The sequence below is a fragment of the Ahaetulla prasina genome, chromosome 1, assembly GCF_028640845.1.
Source record: "Ahaetulla prasina isolate Xishuangbanna chromosome 1, ASM2864084v1, whole genome shotgun sequence".
Lineage (NCBI taxonomy): Eukaryota > Metazoa > Chordata > Lepidosauria > Squamata > Colubridae > Ahaetulla > Ahaetulla prasina.
Window position 1 is genome coordinate 73,868,730 of NC_080539.1, and position 19,303 is coordinate 73,888,032.

At 40.7% G+C, this 19,303-nt stretch overlaps 1 protein-coding gene across 6 annotated transcripts in view; it reads right to left on the reverse strand.

Moving 5' to 3' along the window:
- Positions 1–19,079, reverse strand: part of ABCC10 (ATP binding cassette subfamily C member 10) — a 33,571-nt gene extending 14,492 nt beyond the window's left edge. Inside the window, exons 1-11 of one of the 6 annotated variants that reach the window (XM_058163827.1) lie at positions 15,710–16,516; positions 14,828–15,064; positions 14,342–14,545; positions 11,925–13,296; positions 9,358–9,585; positions 4,543–4,699; positions 3,843–3,976; positions 3,587–3,666; positions 2,135–2,306; positions 1,395–1,493; positions 735–924 (exon numbers count right to left, since the gene is read on the reverse strand). In XM_058163827.1, coding sequence (XP_058019810.1) covers positions 735–924; positions 1,395–1,493; positions 2,135–2,306; positions 3,587–3,666; positions 3,843–3,976; positions 4,543–4,699; positions 9,358–9,585; positions 11,925–13,296; positions 14,342–14,502 — 2,593 coding nt within the window. In that variant the 5' untranslated portion in view covers positions 14,503–14,545; positions 14,828–15,064; positions 15,710–16,516. Of the gene's footprint in view, positions 1–734; positions 925–1,394; positions 1,494–2,134; positions 2,307–3,586; positions 3,667–3,842; positions 3,977–4,542; positions 4,700–9,357; positions 9,586–11,924; positions 13,297–14,341; positions 14,546–14,827; positions 16,521–18,837 lie in introns of those variants that run through there. The other 5 variants (XM_058163837.1, XM_058163831.1, XM_058163819.1 and 2 more) reach the window with 5 other exon arrangements.
- Between the last annotated feature and the right edge of the window lie 224 nt (positions 19,080–19,303).

Genomic DNA, 19,303 nt, shown 5'->3' on the forward strand with positions numbered 1-19,303 from the left:
ATCTGAAAGAACTGGATTTCTATTGAAAAACCAAACTCACTGGATTATGGTCTGTTTTAATTTTTATAAAATAATTATTATTTTTCTTTTTGAGAAACATTTGCTCCATTTGCTTCCACATTAAGCATTTTTAATTCTTAATCCTTTCTAATTAAAAATATATATAGAGTGAGTTTTATTTTGAGGTAAGCTGCTCAGATTCACCTTGCAGTGAGATGGGCAGCAAACAAATTTAATAAATAAATCAACAAATATAAACAAACATCCATTTCATTTTCCTGTTGTAACTCTTAAGTCTTTTGTGTGGTCTTTTACTAGCTTTTTGGACTAATTTCCTCATCCTTAATTTTATTGGCTCACCAGCATATTTTTGTCCCTTTTTCTATTATACTGGGTATGTTTGCTATGAATATGAAAACAAATTCTCTATTATGTAGAGCAATTAATTCAGTATTTTCTCTTAAGCCAATATTTTTACTAAATACCTGTGCATTTTGTTGATAATGAGCTTTTTTTTGGAACTTACAATGCAGCAAAATTTGAAAAGGTCTTCAGGCAATTTTAAAAGCCATTGAAATTAAGAAAGAACCATTGATCCTTCTTTATAAGCATGCAAGAGCTGATAAAAAGCTCCCAACAAAAAACAGGAGTCTGGTTCGCATTATGAATTCCTTTTCTGAGGTAAGTATTTCAAGCCCTAGGCAAAGAGAACAATAGAAGGCATCAGGCTTTACCTGCCCTGAGAATTCTGCCATTATCCATTAGTACTATCATGTCAGCCTTTTCCAAAACCTCAATTCTGTGGGTGCAAAGAATCCGAGTTTTGTGTCTGAGAATTCCTAGGATACACTTCTGCATAAGGTGATTGGCTACATCTGCATCAACAGCTGCTAGTGGATCATCCAGAAGGTATAATTCTTTCTCCTGTAGAAAAGAGTGATAACATCTGAGCTCTTTCCCACCCAGAATTGCAAAGTCTCTACCCATCTAATTTGATCCAACAAACTGGGTATAATTCAGATCCTGTTAGCCAAAAAATGTTGACCGTTGGGAACTAGAAGACAGGGCTTCTCTATTGTAGCTCCTTCTTTGTGGAATACTCTTCTTGGCAGATTAGAATTGCCCCAACTCTATTGGCCTTTTGTAAGGCTTTAAAAACATGGCAGGTACAGAGTCTGGGGCTCTGAATGTGTTTCTTGGCTTTACTGTTAGTAGGTTATTTTGGTTGCTGTATGTATTAATTAAAATAATAAAACATCCAAATAATAGTTTCTTTTAACTGTTCTATAATTGTAAGCCTCCAGAGTTACTTTGCTGAGATGGCTAAAGAAATTGAATAAATACACAAATAAAAACCACCTAGGACAATAGCATTCATCCAGTCCTTTATATACCTGGTAAACAGCTCTAGCAAGTGCAATACGAGCTTTCTGTCCCCCACTGAGGGTGACTCCATTCTCACCCACCTCTGTCTGATCACCTTCTGGGAAAATCTAGAAGTTAAATAGATAAATTATAATTAACAGAACAGTTGCTAAATAGATGCCCTGAAATAAAGTCAATTATTCAAAACTGCTGGACGCTTAATTCATAACTCCATTATATCAATAGGCAAAATGTAGGCCAAAGGTCACATATGTCATGAATACCTCTTTCGTCAACTCCAACAGTACATCAATGAAAATTCAGCAGCAAACTGCCATATGCTAATGCCACAATTTTTTGTCATTACAGGGTAGGCAGGGGGAACACAGGAAATAAGTTAAAACTTGGAGATACTTAACATAGCAACTCCTGCCCTTTGGAACAATCTTTTCCCAGATATAGGGTTGTTCCTGAGCACTGTTCCCTCTAATTTCTGACGTGCCATATATGAGAAAAAAATATTTTGTGCAACTTTTACCAAGCCAAGTACAAATTTGTGCACTACGGTATGAATATATAAGCAAACTGAAAATACCTATGCTGTAATAGTGACACACTAAAATGTTTACATACTTTTTTGGAGGGAGGGAGGTGCTCTGGGGCCCAGAGAAAGTTGTGGCGGCGCTAAGTAATACTTGTTTAATTAATTAATTAATTAATTTCCTTGAAGAACCTATAGGAGTTATTTTGTACATTATGGAGTACTCACATTCAAGTCGTCAGAGAGAGCACAGGCATCTATTACTTGCTGGTAAAATTGAGCATTGTATTCCTTCCCAAAGAGGATGTTTTCACGGATGCTGGTGAACTGGATCCAGGGCTCTTGAGTAGCCAACCCAAATCCTTTCTCCAAATCCCAAACATAGACCTGTTCACCTTGACTACAAACATATCAGCAGTGAGGAAAGGGCATACAAAATGACTAGCCAAATGATTATGAGCAATGGGGCCGGTTAATCTTTACATTCTGCAATATATGCAGAAGTCAATTGCCTGGATCAAAATAAATTCAATTATGGAAACACTGGATATCATCATGTCAAGTCAGATGGTTTTGATAAAGACGCTCTACCAGAGGCCTATTGTGATTACCCAGACCAAGGGCAAATTTGATCAGTTGCTAATGATAAACCACTGGGAAAGAAAGCAACAATTCAATTAGAGCAGGGCTGTCAAACTCCTGCCCTGGAGGCAGGATGCATCACACACTGGCCATGCCCACACCTGGTTTAGCGAAGGGGAAAAAAAAGTGGATAGGTCACATGACGCCGCCGTAACAATATGAGTTTGACATTCCTGAATTAGAGCAATTAAGGTACTAGCCTAGAAAGCAGTAGAGTATGAGTTCTAGGCTTTCCTTAGTCATGAATGCCAGCTGGGAATCTTTGGGCAATCATTTTCTCTCAGCCCAACCCACCTTACAGTTTGTTTTTTGTGAGGAAAAATAGGCAGGTTTACTAGGTATATTCACACCCTTGTGTGAATATACCTATGCATATAAATATATATATAGGGATAGAAAGATGATATGAGAGAGAGAGAGAGAGAGAGAGAGAGAGAGAGAGAGAGAGAGAGACCCCTTGGAGATTAAATGACAATGTGGTAATGGGTACAACTAGAAGCAATTCCAAACTATTCCTGCATTATTCTTAGACAGCACAGTTGTGTATCACAATAATTTAACAAGCTGACTCTTTAAGGCAGTGGCGTCTTTTAAAGCGTAATGTGAACAGCTACATCCTTTTTTGGGCTTCTTCAATTCTGAAAACAGAAATAATTCTGAAAACAGATGCTAATGCTTTAAGGAGTCTGCCCATTAAAGTGATTCTTAAAACAGCAGCATCTTTTTTTCAGGCTCTCAGTTTTAAAAATGACTGCCATTATGTCTGCAAAAAGAAGCGGCTGCTTTAATGAATTGTAGAGAGATGCTGGGGTTTTGAGATCCAAACTGGAGACATCTACAGAATCAGAAGATCATAAATCACTTTTTTTTTCAGTGCAGCTGCAACTTTGGTCCCTAAATGAACTATTGTAAATCAAGAACTACCTGCACTAGATTGTAACAAATTAAATAATGTAATGAGTTCAAATAATGTAATTTACATTAACAAATTAAATAATGTAATGAGTTACAAGAAGCAGGGTATGACTGACTACTTACCAACTAAGTTCTCCAGTGATAGCTGCAAGCAGTGTGCTCTTCCCACATCCAACCTTCCCAATGACCCCCACTAATGCACCCTAGAAAGAAACATCAAGATTTTCACAGATTAGCCTGCAATCTTCCTCTGTTATATTGCAAACTTTCATTCATTCATTCAGAGCATGTCCTTTCCATACAATGAAAGAGCAAGAGCACCCCTCTTAAGTGGTCTATGTGGTGCTGTTTGCCTTTATAATTCCCCCTAATTACTTACTTTTGTCACCAACAGATTCTGTATGAAAAGTTGGCCTCTTGGTACATGAGATTCAGAGGTTTCTTTGCTTTCTGGGGACCATGAAAAGGTAGAATTGTGCATTTCCAAGGCAGAAGATAAATTCGAAGGACAAACTGAAACAGAACAGTACAGCTGTTATAAAATCTGTAGCTAACAGTACACTTACAGATATAATAATACTGTATATATGGATATATATGTAGATACAATTTATTTCACACATAGGTGCACATACGTTACCCAAGTTTAAGACTTTTTTCAGAGCTACCCATGGAATCTCCCTGCCTTTAATAAGAAACATGCATGTTCAATCATAGAATGCAAAATAGGTTCAGCTCACATATTTAATTTTGTTTGTCGTGATTAGTAGATTTCCCATATAAGAGATTTTTTCAGAAAAAATGGGCTCTGGTTTTTTAAAACATGGGTTAAAGGAAAAGAGAAAAAAGAGAAAAGAGGGGAAACCTGGATTTTTGGAGTATTGGTAGGCATGAGTGATTTTAGAAAACTGCATTGGGCCACCAAGTTGCTAATCACACTAATATTTTTTCCAGCAAACAATCTTCAAGCGTCAAGTATCTTATTCTGTTTTTTCACATTTATTTCACATGAACCAGAACTGCTATTGTCACTCTGCTGTCTCATCCCACCATTTCTTTATTTTTCTTTATTGCTGTACCTCTGCTATAGTAAGCATGCAGATCTTGGTCTGTGAGCTCTAGGAAGTGCTGGATTCGATCTAGAGATACTTTAGCTTCCAAGATCCCATTCAGCACCCAAGGGAAATTATTGAGGGGAAGAATGAGCATCCCGACAAGGGCCAAAGCTGTGAAAACCTATGATGGAGAGAAAAAAATAAATGAGAGGTAATCCTAGGATTTGACCAAATGAATACAATACTACCTTGACACAGCAGAAAATGAAGCAGTGGAAGCAAATGCAAATATCTTTCTATCTAGACCATGACAGAATTCTTGTCCTTGAATGACAAGAATGTGGAAATTAAATTAAGAAGAAAATATTATATTGTTGCCAAATGGAACCACAACAGCAATTGCAAGGGTGGGGTGCTGGGGGTTCTCAGGGGTTCCAAGAACCTCTAGCTAAGATTCTCTGCAATTTGGAGAATCTCCAAAATCCCATTCCTGGCTGGTCCCCCCTGCCCCTCCCCCCCCAGGAGTCCCCACACGGCTCGTTTTGGATGCAGGTAATTGCATGATGCACGTGGAGGCTCAGGGAGGGCCAAAAACTGGACTACTGGAAGTTCTGGCCCATTTCTGGCCTCCAGAGGGCCTCTGGAGCCTGGGGAGGCCATTTTCGCTCTCCCGGAGGCTCTCTCGAAGAAAGTCTCCAGAGCCCAGGGAGGGCAAAAATGCATCCCCCCCCCCCCGTGGTGCAGGAGGCTGACTAGGCCACGCCCACCATTGCCACACCCACCCAGCAACCGGGCATAGACCCCCTTGCTAAAAATTTTGAAGCCCACCCCTGAGCAATTGTAACTGACCAGCTACAGTACATAAAGCACTAAATATAAGTCTGGAAGTTGTGACTGTGCTTTTTACACGTACATATTAAGTTGCTCAAGAAGTCTGAACTACACTTCATAACATTTAGAGCTAGAAATGTATTCTCAGATTGGAGGAACACAGATTCTGAGAGTTACAGAATTAGAACTTGGAGCAGAACAGATAGAATTCAGTCTGGCATGTCAAATTCCATATACTGTATTGGCAATTTCCCCTGGAGATGACCAATTTGGATCACTATTGCCTAGTCTCTACCAGTTTTACCGTTTTGGGAAAGTTTATTGAGAGTATGGTAGATTACAACAACTCTAGATTATATGGAGTCACTTCAATATTCAGATATGGGCAGTGATGGAATTCAAATAATTTAACAACCCGTTCTCTGCCTTAATGATTTCTTCCAACAACCAGTTCAGCAAACTGCTCAGAAAGTTAACAACCGGTTCTCCCGAAGTGGAGAACTGGCTGAATCCCACCACTGGATATGGGCATGGGACAGAAACTGGATAGTTTTAGAGACATTCAGTTTCATCAATTGGTGGTATCTTGCAAAAGCTAGGAGTATAAGACACTGTTTTGCGGTTTTTCTGCTCTGTCCTGAGGGAGTAGTACCAGGGTTACTAGTGAGGGTTGGAGAGAAATTGAACAGGTGAACTATTCACTTGTGGGGTACTCCAGGGTTCATTACTCTCCCCTCTGCTTTTAATAAGCTACTGGGAAAGGTTGTTAACAATTTGGGGTAGTTATACATTGCCACCTCACCAAACTCGCAATGTAAGGGACTAGATCAGAAGAAACAAACTGAAATGAAGACACTGCCTGTGTAGAAACTACCTGGTCTATTGCCTGCTCCAGTAATAATTCTGGAAAGCAAAGAATTCATCCTGAATTGGATGAATTGGATGACTTGGAGGCAGTGGTGAAATGTAAAATTTGTTACTACTGGTTCTGTGGATGTGGCTTGGTGGTGGTAATGTGACTGGATGGGCGTGGCCAACTTTTTTTTTAACTTTTAAAAGCAGTTTTCTACAACCTCTTTGGCATTTTGCCTTTAAAAGACCAAAAAAAAAGCAAGCCTCTGACGATCAGGCAATTCTGCTGGGATCGTCAGAGGAGCCTTTTAAAAGCATTTGTTCTACCTCTTCAGCCGAAGAGGTTGTAGAAAAAATGCTTTTAAAAGCCTCTGACCATCCCAGCTGAGCTGCGCGATCATCAGAGGCTTTTTTTTTTTACTTTTAAAAGCATTTTTCAGCCGAAGAAAAAATGCTTTTAAAAGTAAAAAAAACAAACACCCTCTGATGATCATGCAACTTAGCTGGGCATTGGGGGTGGGGAGGGATTTTTGCTACTGGTTCTCCGAACCACCAGCCGCCATCATTACTGGATCAGGCGATCCAGTCCAAACCGGGAGCATTTCACCTCTGCTTGGAGGCCCTAATAGATTATTGCTAACTGGAAGGGGGACGTGGGGGAGGGCTTGCTGACATTCGTCTGGTGCACAAATTTCTGGAGAATAAGGCCTTGGCAACAGTAATCTGGGCTCATACTATCTATAGAATTGACTTTTGCAATGTGGTTTACATGGGGCTGCCTTTGTAAGCTATCCAGAAACTGAATTTGGAAAAGAAGGCAAAAGCTCATCTGCTGGCAGAAGGCAGTCACTGATGTCTTATAACATTGGTTTTGCATTGTCTCCAGTAAGCTGTAATACAATTCAAATTGCTGAATTAAGTATATCTGACTTGGCAACTGGATACTTTTGGGTTCAGCAGATAGAACTAACCCATCTGGTGTGTTTGTGGCAAAGTTGGTAGTTGAGAGTTCTAATCAACTGAAAATAGTGAGCTAGGAGCTTTATTTTTCTCAGCTTATACTTTACCCCTACAGCATAGCTTATCCCTAGAGCCAGATGGTAACCTCCCTTGATGATATTCAGGAAGGCCATGAGACTGAGTTATCACAAAGCTTTTAATTAGTACTGGGTATTTATGATTTTTTTAAACTGGGTATGGTTGAGTCATACAAACACCACAGTATTTGTATATATGTATTTTAGATTAATGGTTTTATGTTCACTTTTGTATATCTGATACAGCAGTACCTGGAGTCACAAGTTGATGAATAAGATAATAAACCACTGGCCGTCCTTGGGTTTTTACTTTTAAAAGCCTCTGACGATCAGGCAATTCTGCTGGGATCGTCAGAGGAGTTTTAAAAGCATTTGTTCTACCTCTTCAGCCAAGAGGTTGTAGAAAAATGCTTTTAAAAGCATTTTCAGCGAAGAAAAATGCTTTTAAAAGCCTCTGACGATCAGGCAATTCTGCTGGGATCGTCAGAGGAGCCTTTTAAAAGCCTCTGACGATCAGGCAATTCTGCTGGGATCGTCAGAGGAGTTTTAAAAGCATTTTCAGCGAAGAAAAATGCTTTTAAAAGCCTCTGACCATCCCAGCTGAGCTGCGCGATCATCAGAGCTTTTTTTACTTTTAAAAGCATTTTCAGCCAAGAAAAATGCTTTTAAAAGCAGTTTTCTACAACCTCTTTGGCATTTTGCCTTTAAAAGCATTTTCAGCCAAGAAAAATGCTTTTAAAAGCATTTTCAGCGAAGAAAAATGCTTTTAAAAGCCTCTGACGATCAGGCAATTCTGCTGGGATCGTCAGAGGAGTTTTAAAAGCATTTTCAGCCAAGAGGTTGTAGAAAAATGCTTTTAAAAGCATTTTCAGCCAAGAAAAATGCTTTTAAAAGCATTTTCAGCCAAGAGGTTGTAGAAAAATGCTTTTAAAAGCCTCTGACGATCAGGCAATTCTGCTGGGATCGTCAGAGGAGTTTTAAAAGCATTTTCAGCCAAGAGGTTGTAGAAAAATGCTTTTAAAAGCATTTGTTCTACCTCTTCAGCCAAGAGGTTGTAGAAAAATGCTTTTAAAAGTAAAAAAAACAAACACCCTCTGATGATCATGCAACTTAGCTGGGCATTGGGGGTGGGGAGGGATTTTTGCTACTGGTTCTCCGAACCACCAGCCGCCATCATTACTGGATCAGGCGATCCAGTCCAAACCGGGAGCATTTCACCTCTGCTTGGAGGCCCTAATAGATTATTGCTAACTGGAAGGGGGACGTGGGGGAGGGCTTGCTGACATTCGTCTGGTGCACAAATTTCTGGAGAATAAGGCCTTGGCAACAGTAATCTGGGCTCATACTATCTATAGAATTGACTTTTGCAATGTGGTTTACATGGGGCTGCCTTTGTAAGCTATCCAGAAACTGAATTTGGAAAAGAAGGCAAAAGCTCATCTGCTGGCAGAAGGCAGTCACTGATGTCTTATAACATTGGTTTTGCATTGTCTCCAGTAAGCTGTAATACAATTCAAATTGCTGAATTAAGTATATCTGACTTGGCAACTGGATACTTTTGGGTTCAGCAGATAGAACTAACCCATCTGGTGTGTTTGTGGCAAAGTTGGTAGTTGAGAGTTCTAATCAACTGAAAATAGTGAGCTAGGAGCTTTATTTTTCTCAGCTTATACTTTACCCCTACAGCATAGCTTATCCCTAGAGCCAGATGGTAACCTCCCTTGATGATATTCAGGAAGGCCATGAGACTGAGTTATCACAAAGCTTTTAATTAGTACTGGGTATTTATGATTTTTTTAAACTGGGTATGGTTGAGTCATACAAACACCACAGTATTTGTATATATGTATTTTAGATTAATGGTTTTATGTTCACTTTTGTATATCTGATACAGCAGTACCTGGAGTCACAAGTTGATGAATAAGATAATAAACCACTGGCCGTCCTTGGGTTGTTAGTTAATATATAAACACTGCAGTCAAGCACACAAATAAGGTATTCTATTGATGTTAGCTTTCTTAAATAATGTTTGTGTGTTCTGATCACCAAATATGGAAATGAACAAGTCACTAATGAATAACAAAGGGAAGGATTGGCTCAGAACAGCAACAGTTCTCACCTTGGTGGCAGACAGCTGGTGTCCTAATAAAACATAGGTAATGAAAATTACAATGGAGACAACCACAGGCAATGCTGCCCAGAGGTAGACACACACAGCATCAAGGTATTTAATTGCTCGCAGGCTCTTCAGTTCCTTGGCTCGGCATGCCTTCACTCTAGCATCAAAATGTGGTTCCCAGGCATAGAACTTGATCACTCGCATGCCACCCAAGAGCTCTGTCATGAGCTGAAAAAAATAAAAAAAAAGCTAGTAGTTGAAGAATCATAGCTGATGTGTTTATTCCATGACGTGCACTCAGACTCTTCTACTACAAGTCGTCCTCAACTTATGACTGTCATTGAGCCTGGCAATTATCATTAAGTCATGATGGTTGTAAAGCAGGTCATCATGACCGGTCTGATTTTTACAAGTTTTTTTGTGGCTGTCGTTAAGCAAAAGTGGCAGTTGTTAAACCTATTGTTTGCTATGGGGTGGCTTCTGCTGGAAACTAAGTAGATGCCTGTTTCCAGCAAAAATATCATAAATGAAGCCATGTGACTATGGGATGCTGCAAACATCTGTAAATGCCAGCTGGTTGTTGAGCACCTAAAATGTGGTCATACGTCTGCAAGCCCAGGTCATGTGGTTTTGGAGAGGGGGTTTCTCATGATTTTGAAGAGTTGCTAAGTGACCAATTGTAAGTTGACTACACCATCTGTACAGGGCAGCCTTCAGCTGATCGTATCAGGCACAAGAGAACACAAAATGTTTCGTTTCTGGTGCTAGTAAAAAACAACAACAGGGAGCTTATCTATCCAAGAGGCTTTAAAATGGAGGGATTAACAGCCAAAAGATTTTGTGCAGCTGTTCTTTATTTCTGCAAAGAAAATATAATGGAAGAAATATTTCAAAAGGGTGGGAGGTTGCAAACAGAACAATTTCCTTCCATTAATCCGTCAAAGCCATTGTACAGGAAGAGTCCAATTAGGAAATAGTCTAAGTTATTATAACCAAAATACCCAATCCTTTCAATGTACAATTGAAAGTCTTTGGGCTGGAATGTCCCTTTGGGATGAATATTTTGTAGAGCACACACAAAAGAGATTAACTTCTGTAATTATCTCCAGAACCATGATCTACTAGAGATGTAGTAGCTTTGGGATTTCCTGAATGAAGTAGATACCTTCATTCATGTGAAATTTGGCATCTCCCAATTCTATGAATAAATCTGTTTCATGTGTTGAACCTGGAAGGCCAGTAGAAACATGCATATATTACAAGCTGTTTCTGTAGAGTCCACATTTTGTTTCTAAAGGAACTCAGGGCTAACTGGAGCTATTTCAGTGACCTATAGCAGAAAACCTGAATAGCACCTCTTCTGATTAACACGAATCACATCCTACTATTAGAATATTCTCCAGGGAAAGCTTTACCTAATGCCTTGTCTTCAGGAATAAAACTGGGCATGAGTTCTGCTATGTACCTGGAAACCTGAATTTCTATCTGAACCAAATGTAGACCTTTATCACTGGCTAGGACAGTCTTTGAGTCATATTACCTCTTGAGATGCTGTCTCCTGGCCTATATTGCTGGATCATTGCAACTTGATAAATCACCTTAGACCTGGTTATTATTTCTTTGTTGTTGTTGTTAGTTGCGAAGTTGTGTCTGACCCATCGCGACCCCATGGACAACGTTCCTCCAGGCCTTCCTATTCTCTACCATCCCCCGGAGTCCATTCAAGTTCACACCTACTGCTTCAATGACTCCATCAAGCCACCTTGTTCTCTGTCGTCCCATTTTTCTTTTGCCCTCAATCTTTCACAGCATTAGGCTCTTCTCCAGTGAGTCCTTCCTTCTCATTAGGTGACCAAAAGTTTCATCTTCAGGATCTGGTCTTCTAAAGAGCAGTCAGGGTTGATCTCCTCTAGGACTGACTGGTTTGATCGCCTTGCACTCCAAGGGACTCGCAGGAGTCTTCTCCATTATTATTTCTACTACCTAGATATTTTTATTATTAATACTTAATGAACTTAAAGCCAATCTTACTTTTTTTTGCCCACTATTTCTCATTCTTTTTCTGCACTCTATATAATATAACGTTGTTTACCCCAAAAGGGAATAATGTGATCGGCATACAGGTAGTCTTCGACTTACAACAGTTCATTTAGTGACCATTCAAAGTTACAACAGCACTGAAAAAGGTGACTTATGACCGTTTTTCGTACTTATGCCCGTTGTAGCATCCCTATGGTCAAAATTCAGACATTTGGCAATTGACTCATATTTCAATACTCATATTTATGATGGTCACAGCGTTCCGGGATCATGTGATCAGCTTTTGTGAGCTTCTGACAAGCTAAGTCAATGGGAAAACCAGATTCGCTTAACAACTGTGTCACTAACTTAACTGCAGTGTTTCACTTAACAAGTGTGACAAGAAAGATAAAAAAATGGAGCAAAATTCACTCAACAAATGTCTCACTTAACAACATAAATTTTAGACTGAATTGTGGTCATAAGTCGAGGACTACCTGTATATGCATGTACCAGAAAAATTACAGAATCATATATTCTCACCTTACCTTGACCCGTACATCTTTGTGCTTCAGCATCTCCTTGTTTTTCTCCATGATGCAGTTAGCAATGACTTTATTAATGGGCACAAGTAGCACAGCCAGAGCCAGTCCACCCAGGAAGGCTATGCCTACCTGCTGATATAAAAGGTAGAGAGTGATAGCAAACTGAAAAGGAAGACTCCACAGCTCATGGAAACTAAAGTAGAAATTGACTAGTCTATCAGTGTCCGTGCTCATAAAGTTGACAATTTCACCTGTGGTGAAGCTAGCCAGGCTACTTCCATTTACCCGGAGAGCTTTCTGGTAGATGGCTGAAATAACCGCAGTACGTACAGTAAGTATAATTTTGTTTATCTCATAATTAAACTGATTACGTAAAATGGCACCAAGGAAGGAACTAGCAAAAAGTCCCAGTGCGTACAACACTCCGTGGCTAAGAGGTTCTTGATGTGACTCCATAAAACTGACCAACAGATTTAAAAGCAGAGGCCCGGAAAATCCCAAGAGACCACCGGCTAATTTCAGAAAGCCGAGACTATAATAACGTAGGCCAAAAGCTGCATGCAGCACTGAGAGGAGATGTACAGGTTTGGGAGCATTTTGAGGACCTGCTGGAAGTCCATTATGTCTCACATCGTGTTTGACAGAGAAGCGGTTTGTGGAAGATATCCTTTCATCTTCTGAAGCAAGAGCTGCCTTTTTCCGCCAACAGGAGTAAAAATGTTCACAGACTTTGCTGGCCTGCAGTTGTTGAGGGAGTTGATAGACATCTTGTGGCTTATTCAGCTTCCACTGGTAGCCACGCTTTATAAGAGGGTTCATCCAAGCATATGAGAAACGTGACAGCCAGCTCTCCCCATCCTCTGCCACTGCCTCCCAAATGGATTCAGAGAACTGTGAAGCTGTGATCAAAGGTTCATGCTGTGAGGGGTCATTGATGGACAAAAGGTCTTGCCTATTGCCTACAGGGATGATATACCCAATGAGACAGAGAAGTAGAAAAGCTAACTGGAGGCAGAGAACCGTGAGCCTGACGGCTGTGGCAAGTTGAAGGGGCTGCTCACCCAGCTCTGTCTGGCAGTGCCATACCAATGTGATAACAAGAGATGGGACTGGAAAGAAGGCAAGGATCGGTAGGACTGCAGGACCACGGCTGAAACTGCACGGAGATCTGTACAGAGCAAGAAGTGCCAGGCTGTGAGTAAGCCATGCCAGTGCAGCTGTGCCACTTGTTAGAACTTTCAGGAAGAAAGGATCCAATTTCTGTGGCCAAAGGATTGCTGGGATTATATCAAGGATAGACAAACCAGCAAGGATAAAAGATGCAGCAATTCTGCATTTCCATCCCGGTCTGTATGCACATTGTGAGCCAAAAGACCTAATAAAAGAGAAAAAAGAAAGCATTAAATGGGTATTAGTATTTTTCTAATATCCTTCCCCACCCCCTTATTCTTGAAACAGTGTATTTCTCCAGTTTCTGAAGTGAATGATGATTCAGACAAAGAGCTGCTCTTTCTAGTGTGTTTGAAGAACTTCATTTAACGAAAAAAGAATGATTAATCTCTTAAACTGTGTTTGTGTAGATATATATTTGAATGTTTTATCAAAAAAATTATGTGGTTTAAATTAAGAAAGTTTCAAGGATGTTTAACCCTAAGTAAGTTTTCTTGGGATTGTATTGTTAATGCATTTCAGGCATTGAAGCATTATTGGATGCAAAATTTAAAACAATCAGCAGGGAAAACAGTGATAAAATCAGTGGAAACATCTTTCAGAGCAAGAAAGCTAAACAGGAATTCTTCAATAATATTAATCAAGCAATTGCCAAATCTTATTCATGGACTTCTGTGTAAGGCTTTTATGTTTTCCTCATTTTCCTTTTCTTAAAAAGAAAGAAAGAAAGAAATATGTCAAGGAAAGAAAACCTGAACAGCAGCATAATGTCTTTTGAAGGTTGGTACAGAATTCCTCCCCCAGAAAGTTGTCCAAGATGCTCCAATCTCTCTCTCTACCCATAAACGATTGCGTTGATGCATATGAATGCATACATGACTATAAAAAAATGAACCTTCACTTAATCTGAACAGCTTTGGTCAATCACCAGTCAGCCTCTCTTTGGGAAAATAATAGCTTTGTTTGCAAATATTTAATTGGGTACATTGAGAGAGATATTGTGGAGTGACAGGTAAGTATGTAATACATATTTTCCAATCCATACAAATGATCATTTTAGCCAACATAAAATGTTACTTAATATATATTTTTGTGGCCAAATTAATTACTCCCTCCGATATATAATGAGCGTATGTATGTATGTATGTTACTTTTTAGTAGTATGCATAGAAGATAACAGCATGCAATTATTTCAAATTAAATAAAAGATGTTTTATGAGTGAGGAGTTAATTTAGAGACCGCAAAGTACCTTGGTGTTCCTATGTAGCAGGCACTTATTACAGCAAAGATAACATGAGGAGCCACATTTAAGAGCAGCTGGTTAAAACAGTGCCCAACATTTCTATGAACCCATAGAGGAAGTGGATCTATGGAACTAGTCCCACACAGATCAGCCAGAACCTCTTCCATCTTACTTCCAGGAAAATATTATAACAATCAAGGAAAACAATTCCTAAAGAAAAACAGACCAAATGAATGAATCAATATTAAGCAAGTATTATATTGTTTTAACTGTTGTTGGTTTTATGCCGCCCAGAGTCACATTCAACTAGAATGAATTTGCTAAACAAATAAACAAAATATATAAACAAATGTAAACATTGGGAGAAATGCAATAAATAAGGATTGATGCCCCATTTGGTTTGATAGAAGCCCTTTAAGGAGTACAGTAACAGATTTCTAAGGCAGACTAGAAAGCGGGAAAAAAATATTTAGAAAGAAAAGGGTAGCAAACCGTATTGCTGTCAATAGATTACGTAGACCAGCCCCTTAAGACACCAGGATCAAGGCTTCAAATGCAGTAACTATCAGCTCCATTCTCTTCCCCTGCTTATCTTTCTGGAAGCAGCCAAGGTCGTTCATACAGGAGACGTAAAAGCGAGATCTGTTCATCCGTTCTGCCAGGGGGAGGGCTCATAAAACTGCCTTGACCAGAATGCTTCTGCCGCTTCGCCCCGAAGCAAAGGGGCAGCTGTTAAAGGAGGGGGGGGGACTTTGAGCCACCTATAGACAAAACTCCCACGAGCCAAGAAGAGGCAGTCGAAGCCACCCGTATATGTCCGACACTCACACCTTCATTGATTTAGTTTTCATGGATCGGAGGATTGATTTGAACCGTTTCCCTTCATGTCGCCCGCTTCATTCATGAAGAAGGAAAAGCCGAGCCGGAATTCGAAAGCCGGATTTCTTTGCTAAACCTTAACACTGATCTTATAAAGTTTCTTTTTGGGAACGCAACTTCCGGATTTCTTTTGTTGCCCTGTTTGCCAAACCAAATTGGGCTCTTAAGAAAGAGCAAGCTGGTGACTGAGGCAAGGGGAAATCTAGGATCTTAACAAAGTAGAATCTCTTCCCCTTTCTGGGAAATCCTCGCATGGTTTTTAGAAAACAAGATTTGACAAGGGAGGCCACTATTACGGTTTTATTAAGAATTGACTGGTTCAAATAAAAATACGAAGTTACACATGGTTTCCTTGATAAACGTTTTCCGTGAGAAAATAGTTTTGTGCGGTCAACTCTTTATAGTCAAATCCAAGGCTTCCCATGCTGTGGCTGGCTGCACAATTTATACTGCTATGCCGAATGCAGAAAAAAAAAGCTAGCCCATAAAGTTCACCTCATGTTACAGCAAATCTTATGGCACCATCCTCATAATAGTGGATTTCTTGGAACAACTTTTCACTGAACAGGAAATGGTAGGTATGTTATTCTACATTTTTTTTCTCTAGAAACGTTTTGTTTTCCGGATGCTGTGATATTTATTTTCCAGTAGAGCGGCCTCTGCTGTTAACAATGATGTACTTTATACCAACATGAGAGCAAACTGGATCAAATGTTCATTTACTGTACTGCACTTTCTGGATAGAGAAAGATTAGCATACTTTTTTAATTAAGATTAAAGACTTTGCAACCAAATAGTAAATTTAGGCCCCTGAAGGGATAGCAATAGCACTTAGATTTATATACCACTTTCCAGTGCTTTCCAGCTCTCTAAGCAGTTTAGAGTCAGCATATTGCCCCAAACAATTTGGGCCGACATTTTACTGATTTCAGAAAGATGGAAGTCTGAGTCCACCTTGAGCCTGGTGAGATTCGAACTGCCAAATTGCAGGCAGCCGACAATCAGCAGAAGTAGCCTGCAGTACTGCACTCTAACCACTGCGCCCCATCCTAGTAGTTAATTCTGAATACTTCAACGAACGATGTTGCTTACAAATTAGTACTTATAGGGGCAAATTTAATATACATTTAAATTAAAAAAATCTGAAGCCTGGAAAGGTAATTTGTGGACTGCAGGCTGTTACATTCTCATTTGCCAGGAAAGCTAATTGTGGTATAATGTAAAATTATGTCCTGAATTTTGGTAGAAACTATATGTGTGCAATATAATATAACATAACATGATCTTAGAATTAGAAACAAGTTAGAATAGAATAGAATAGAATAGAATAGAATTTTTTTATTGGCCAAGTGTGATTGGACACACAAGGAATTTGTCTTGGTGCATATGCTCTCAGTGTACATAAAAGAAAAGATACGTTCATCAAGGTACAACATTTACAACACAATTGATGGTCAATATATCAATATAAATCATAAGGATTGCCAGCAACAAGTTATAGTCATACAGTCATAAATGGAAAGAGATTGGTGATGGGAACTATGAGAAGATTAATAGTAGTGCAGATTCAGTAAATAGTTTGACAGTGTTGATGGAATTATTTGTTTAGCAGAGTGATGGCCTTCGGGAAAAAACCGTTCTTGTATCTAGTTGTTCTGGTGTGCAGTGCTCTATAGCGTCGTTTTGAGGGTAGGAGTTGAAACAGTTTATGTCCAGGATGCGAGGGGTCTGTAAATATTTTCACGGCCCTCTTCTTGATTTGTGCAGTATACAGGTCCTCAAGGGAAGGCAGGTTGGTAGCAATTATTTTTTCTGCAGTTCTAATTATCCTCTGAAATCTGTTTTTCTTGTTGGGTTGCAGAACCGAGCCAGACATTTATGGAGGTGCAAATGACAGACTCAATAATTCCTCTGTAGAACTGAATCAGCAGCTCCTTGGGCAGTTTGAGCTTACTGAGTTGGCGCAGAAAGAACATTCTTTGTTGTCCTTTTTTAATGATGTTTTTGATGTTAGCTGTCCATTTTAGATCTTGCGATATGATAGAATCTAGAAATTTGAAGGTTTCTACTGTTGATACTGTGTTGTCTAGTATTGTGAGAGGTGGAAGTATGGAAGGGTTTCTCCTAAAGTCTACCACCATTTCTATGGTTTTGAGTGTGTTCAGTTCCCGATTGCTTTGGTTGCACCACAAGGCTAGTCGTTCGACCTCTCGTCTATATGCAGATCCGTCATTGTCTCGAATGAGACCAATCACTGTTGTGTCATCTGTGAACTTCAGTAGCTTAACAGATGGATCATTGGAGACGCAGTCATTGGTATACAGAGAGAAGTGGGGAGAGCACACAGCCTTGGGGGGGCCCTGTGCTAATTGTACAAGTATTTGATGTGATCTTGCTTAGCTTCACCTGCTGCTTCCTGTTTGTTAGGAACTAATGGGAAAGAAAAGTAGTACAAATTTAGGGATTATGAAGGCAATTTAGTTATATTTCTGTATCAAAAGCACCTAAGCACTTCCATGGTGAAAGGTTCAGCCAGAGACATCACCATTGCTCGGAATACATGCTAAACAAATAATTCCCTCAACACTGTCAGACTATTTACTGAATCTGCACTACTATTAATCGTTTCATAGTTCCCATCACCAATCTCTTTCCACTTATGACTATGACTATAACTTGTTGCTGGCAATCCTTATGATTTATATTGATATATTGACCATCAATTGTGTTGTAAATGTTGTACCTTGATGAATGTATCTTTTCTTTTATGTACACTGAGAGCATATGCACCAAGACAAATTCCTTGTGTGTCCAATCACACTTGGCCAATAAATTCTATTCTATTCTATTCTATTCTATAGCAGTAGGGAAAGCAATTTGAGGACTCGGTGCAAAAGAGCCCTTTGTATACCCTATAGAGGAGGGCCTCGATAAATAAGATTGCCCACTCAAAATTTTTCAATCACTAGTTGGAAATTTTGTTACAGGAGAGTAAGTCTGTCACAGGGATTACAGTAAATATAAATTTTCTACTGTAGGCCAACAGAATTCACATTCGTTTTATGCAGTTGAATTCTGCAAAATTGTTTCTGTGAATACTTGCAGAGTTGAGAGACCCACTTGCAGGTGACAGTATCGAGAAACAAACACGGTTACGGTTCCAAGTGGGAAGTTTGCTTGCCTGCAGAATTTACCCCATTAACTTAAGCGCAACTTAAGCGCTATCCCCAGTTGCGATACGGTTTCTGCGGACCGAAACGCCACTTGAATAAATGCGTCGGCCTTTAAGGCGCCACGAGGGTCTACCACCTTCTTACAAAGCGAGGGAGACGCTCCCTTTCCGAGGAACCGAGCGGCGAGCTCCTCCATCATTGCGCAAGCCAAGTGAGCGCCATCCGCGGCGCGCGCTCGGATTGCAGATCTCGCGGCGCCTTGTTCACGCGACTCGCACTCTTTTTCCCGCCATCTTGAAAAGATGCACGCAGGAAGCTTCCGGACCTTTGGCATGCGCCCGGTGCGCATGCGCGTTCCGCGCGGGGTGGTCAAGCGAGAGAGGGAATAAAAGGGCGGACGAGAGAGGGGCCGGAGGCCTCGGAGTGTTTTTATGCCGCCGCATGATGTACCGTCCCGGTTGCGGCCGCTCGAGCATGATCCCCTCCAGCCGGCCCAAAGAGAACAGCAGCAGCTCAGGCTCTCGATGTTCCCGGTCCGGTGCGTCCACCAATCCGACCACCGGGTCAAGTCGAGGCCGTAGCCCGCGCCGCTCCCGTTCTCCGTCTCCACGGGGCCGCCGCCACCACCGCTCGCCGTCCAGCGGTCGCCCTCCGCGTCGCTCGCCATCCCCCCGTCGCAGTAGCAGGGTACGCTCTCCCTAAGTGGGGGGGGGGACGGGAAGTCGGAGAAGTCCGAGGGCTTATTGGCCGAAGAGCCGCCTCGGCCTCGGAACACGCGCCCCGCGTTCCCCCGCGGGCTCCCCGTGTCCTGGGGTAACGGTTCCTTCACCGGGTTCGCCTTCAGTGGCTCCCGAGAGCATCCTTGCTTCCCCTTAATGTCCCAGGAAACCCGCTTCCCTCCCGCCAAGGCTTATCT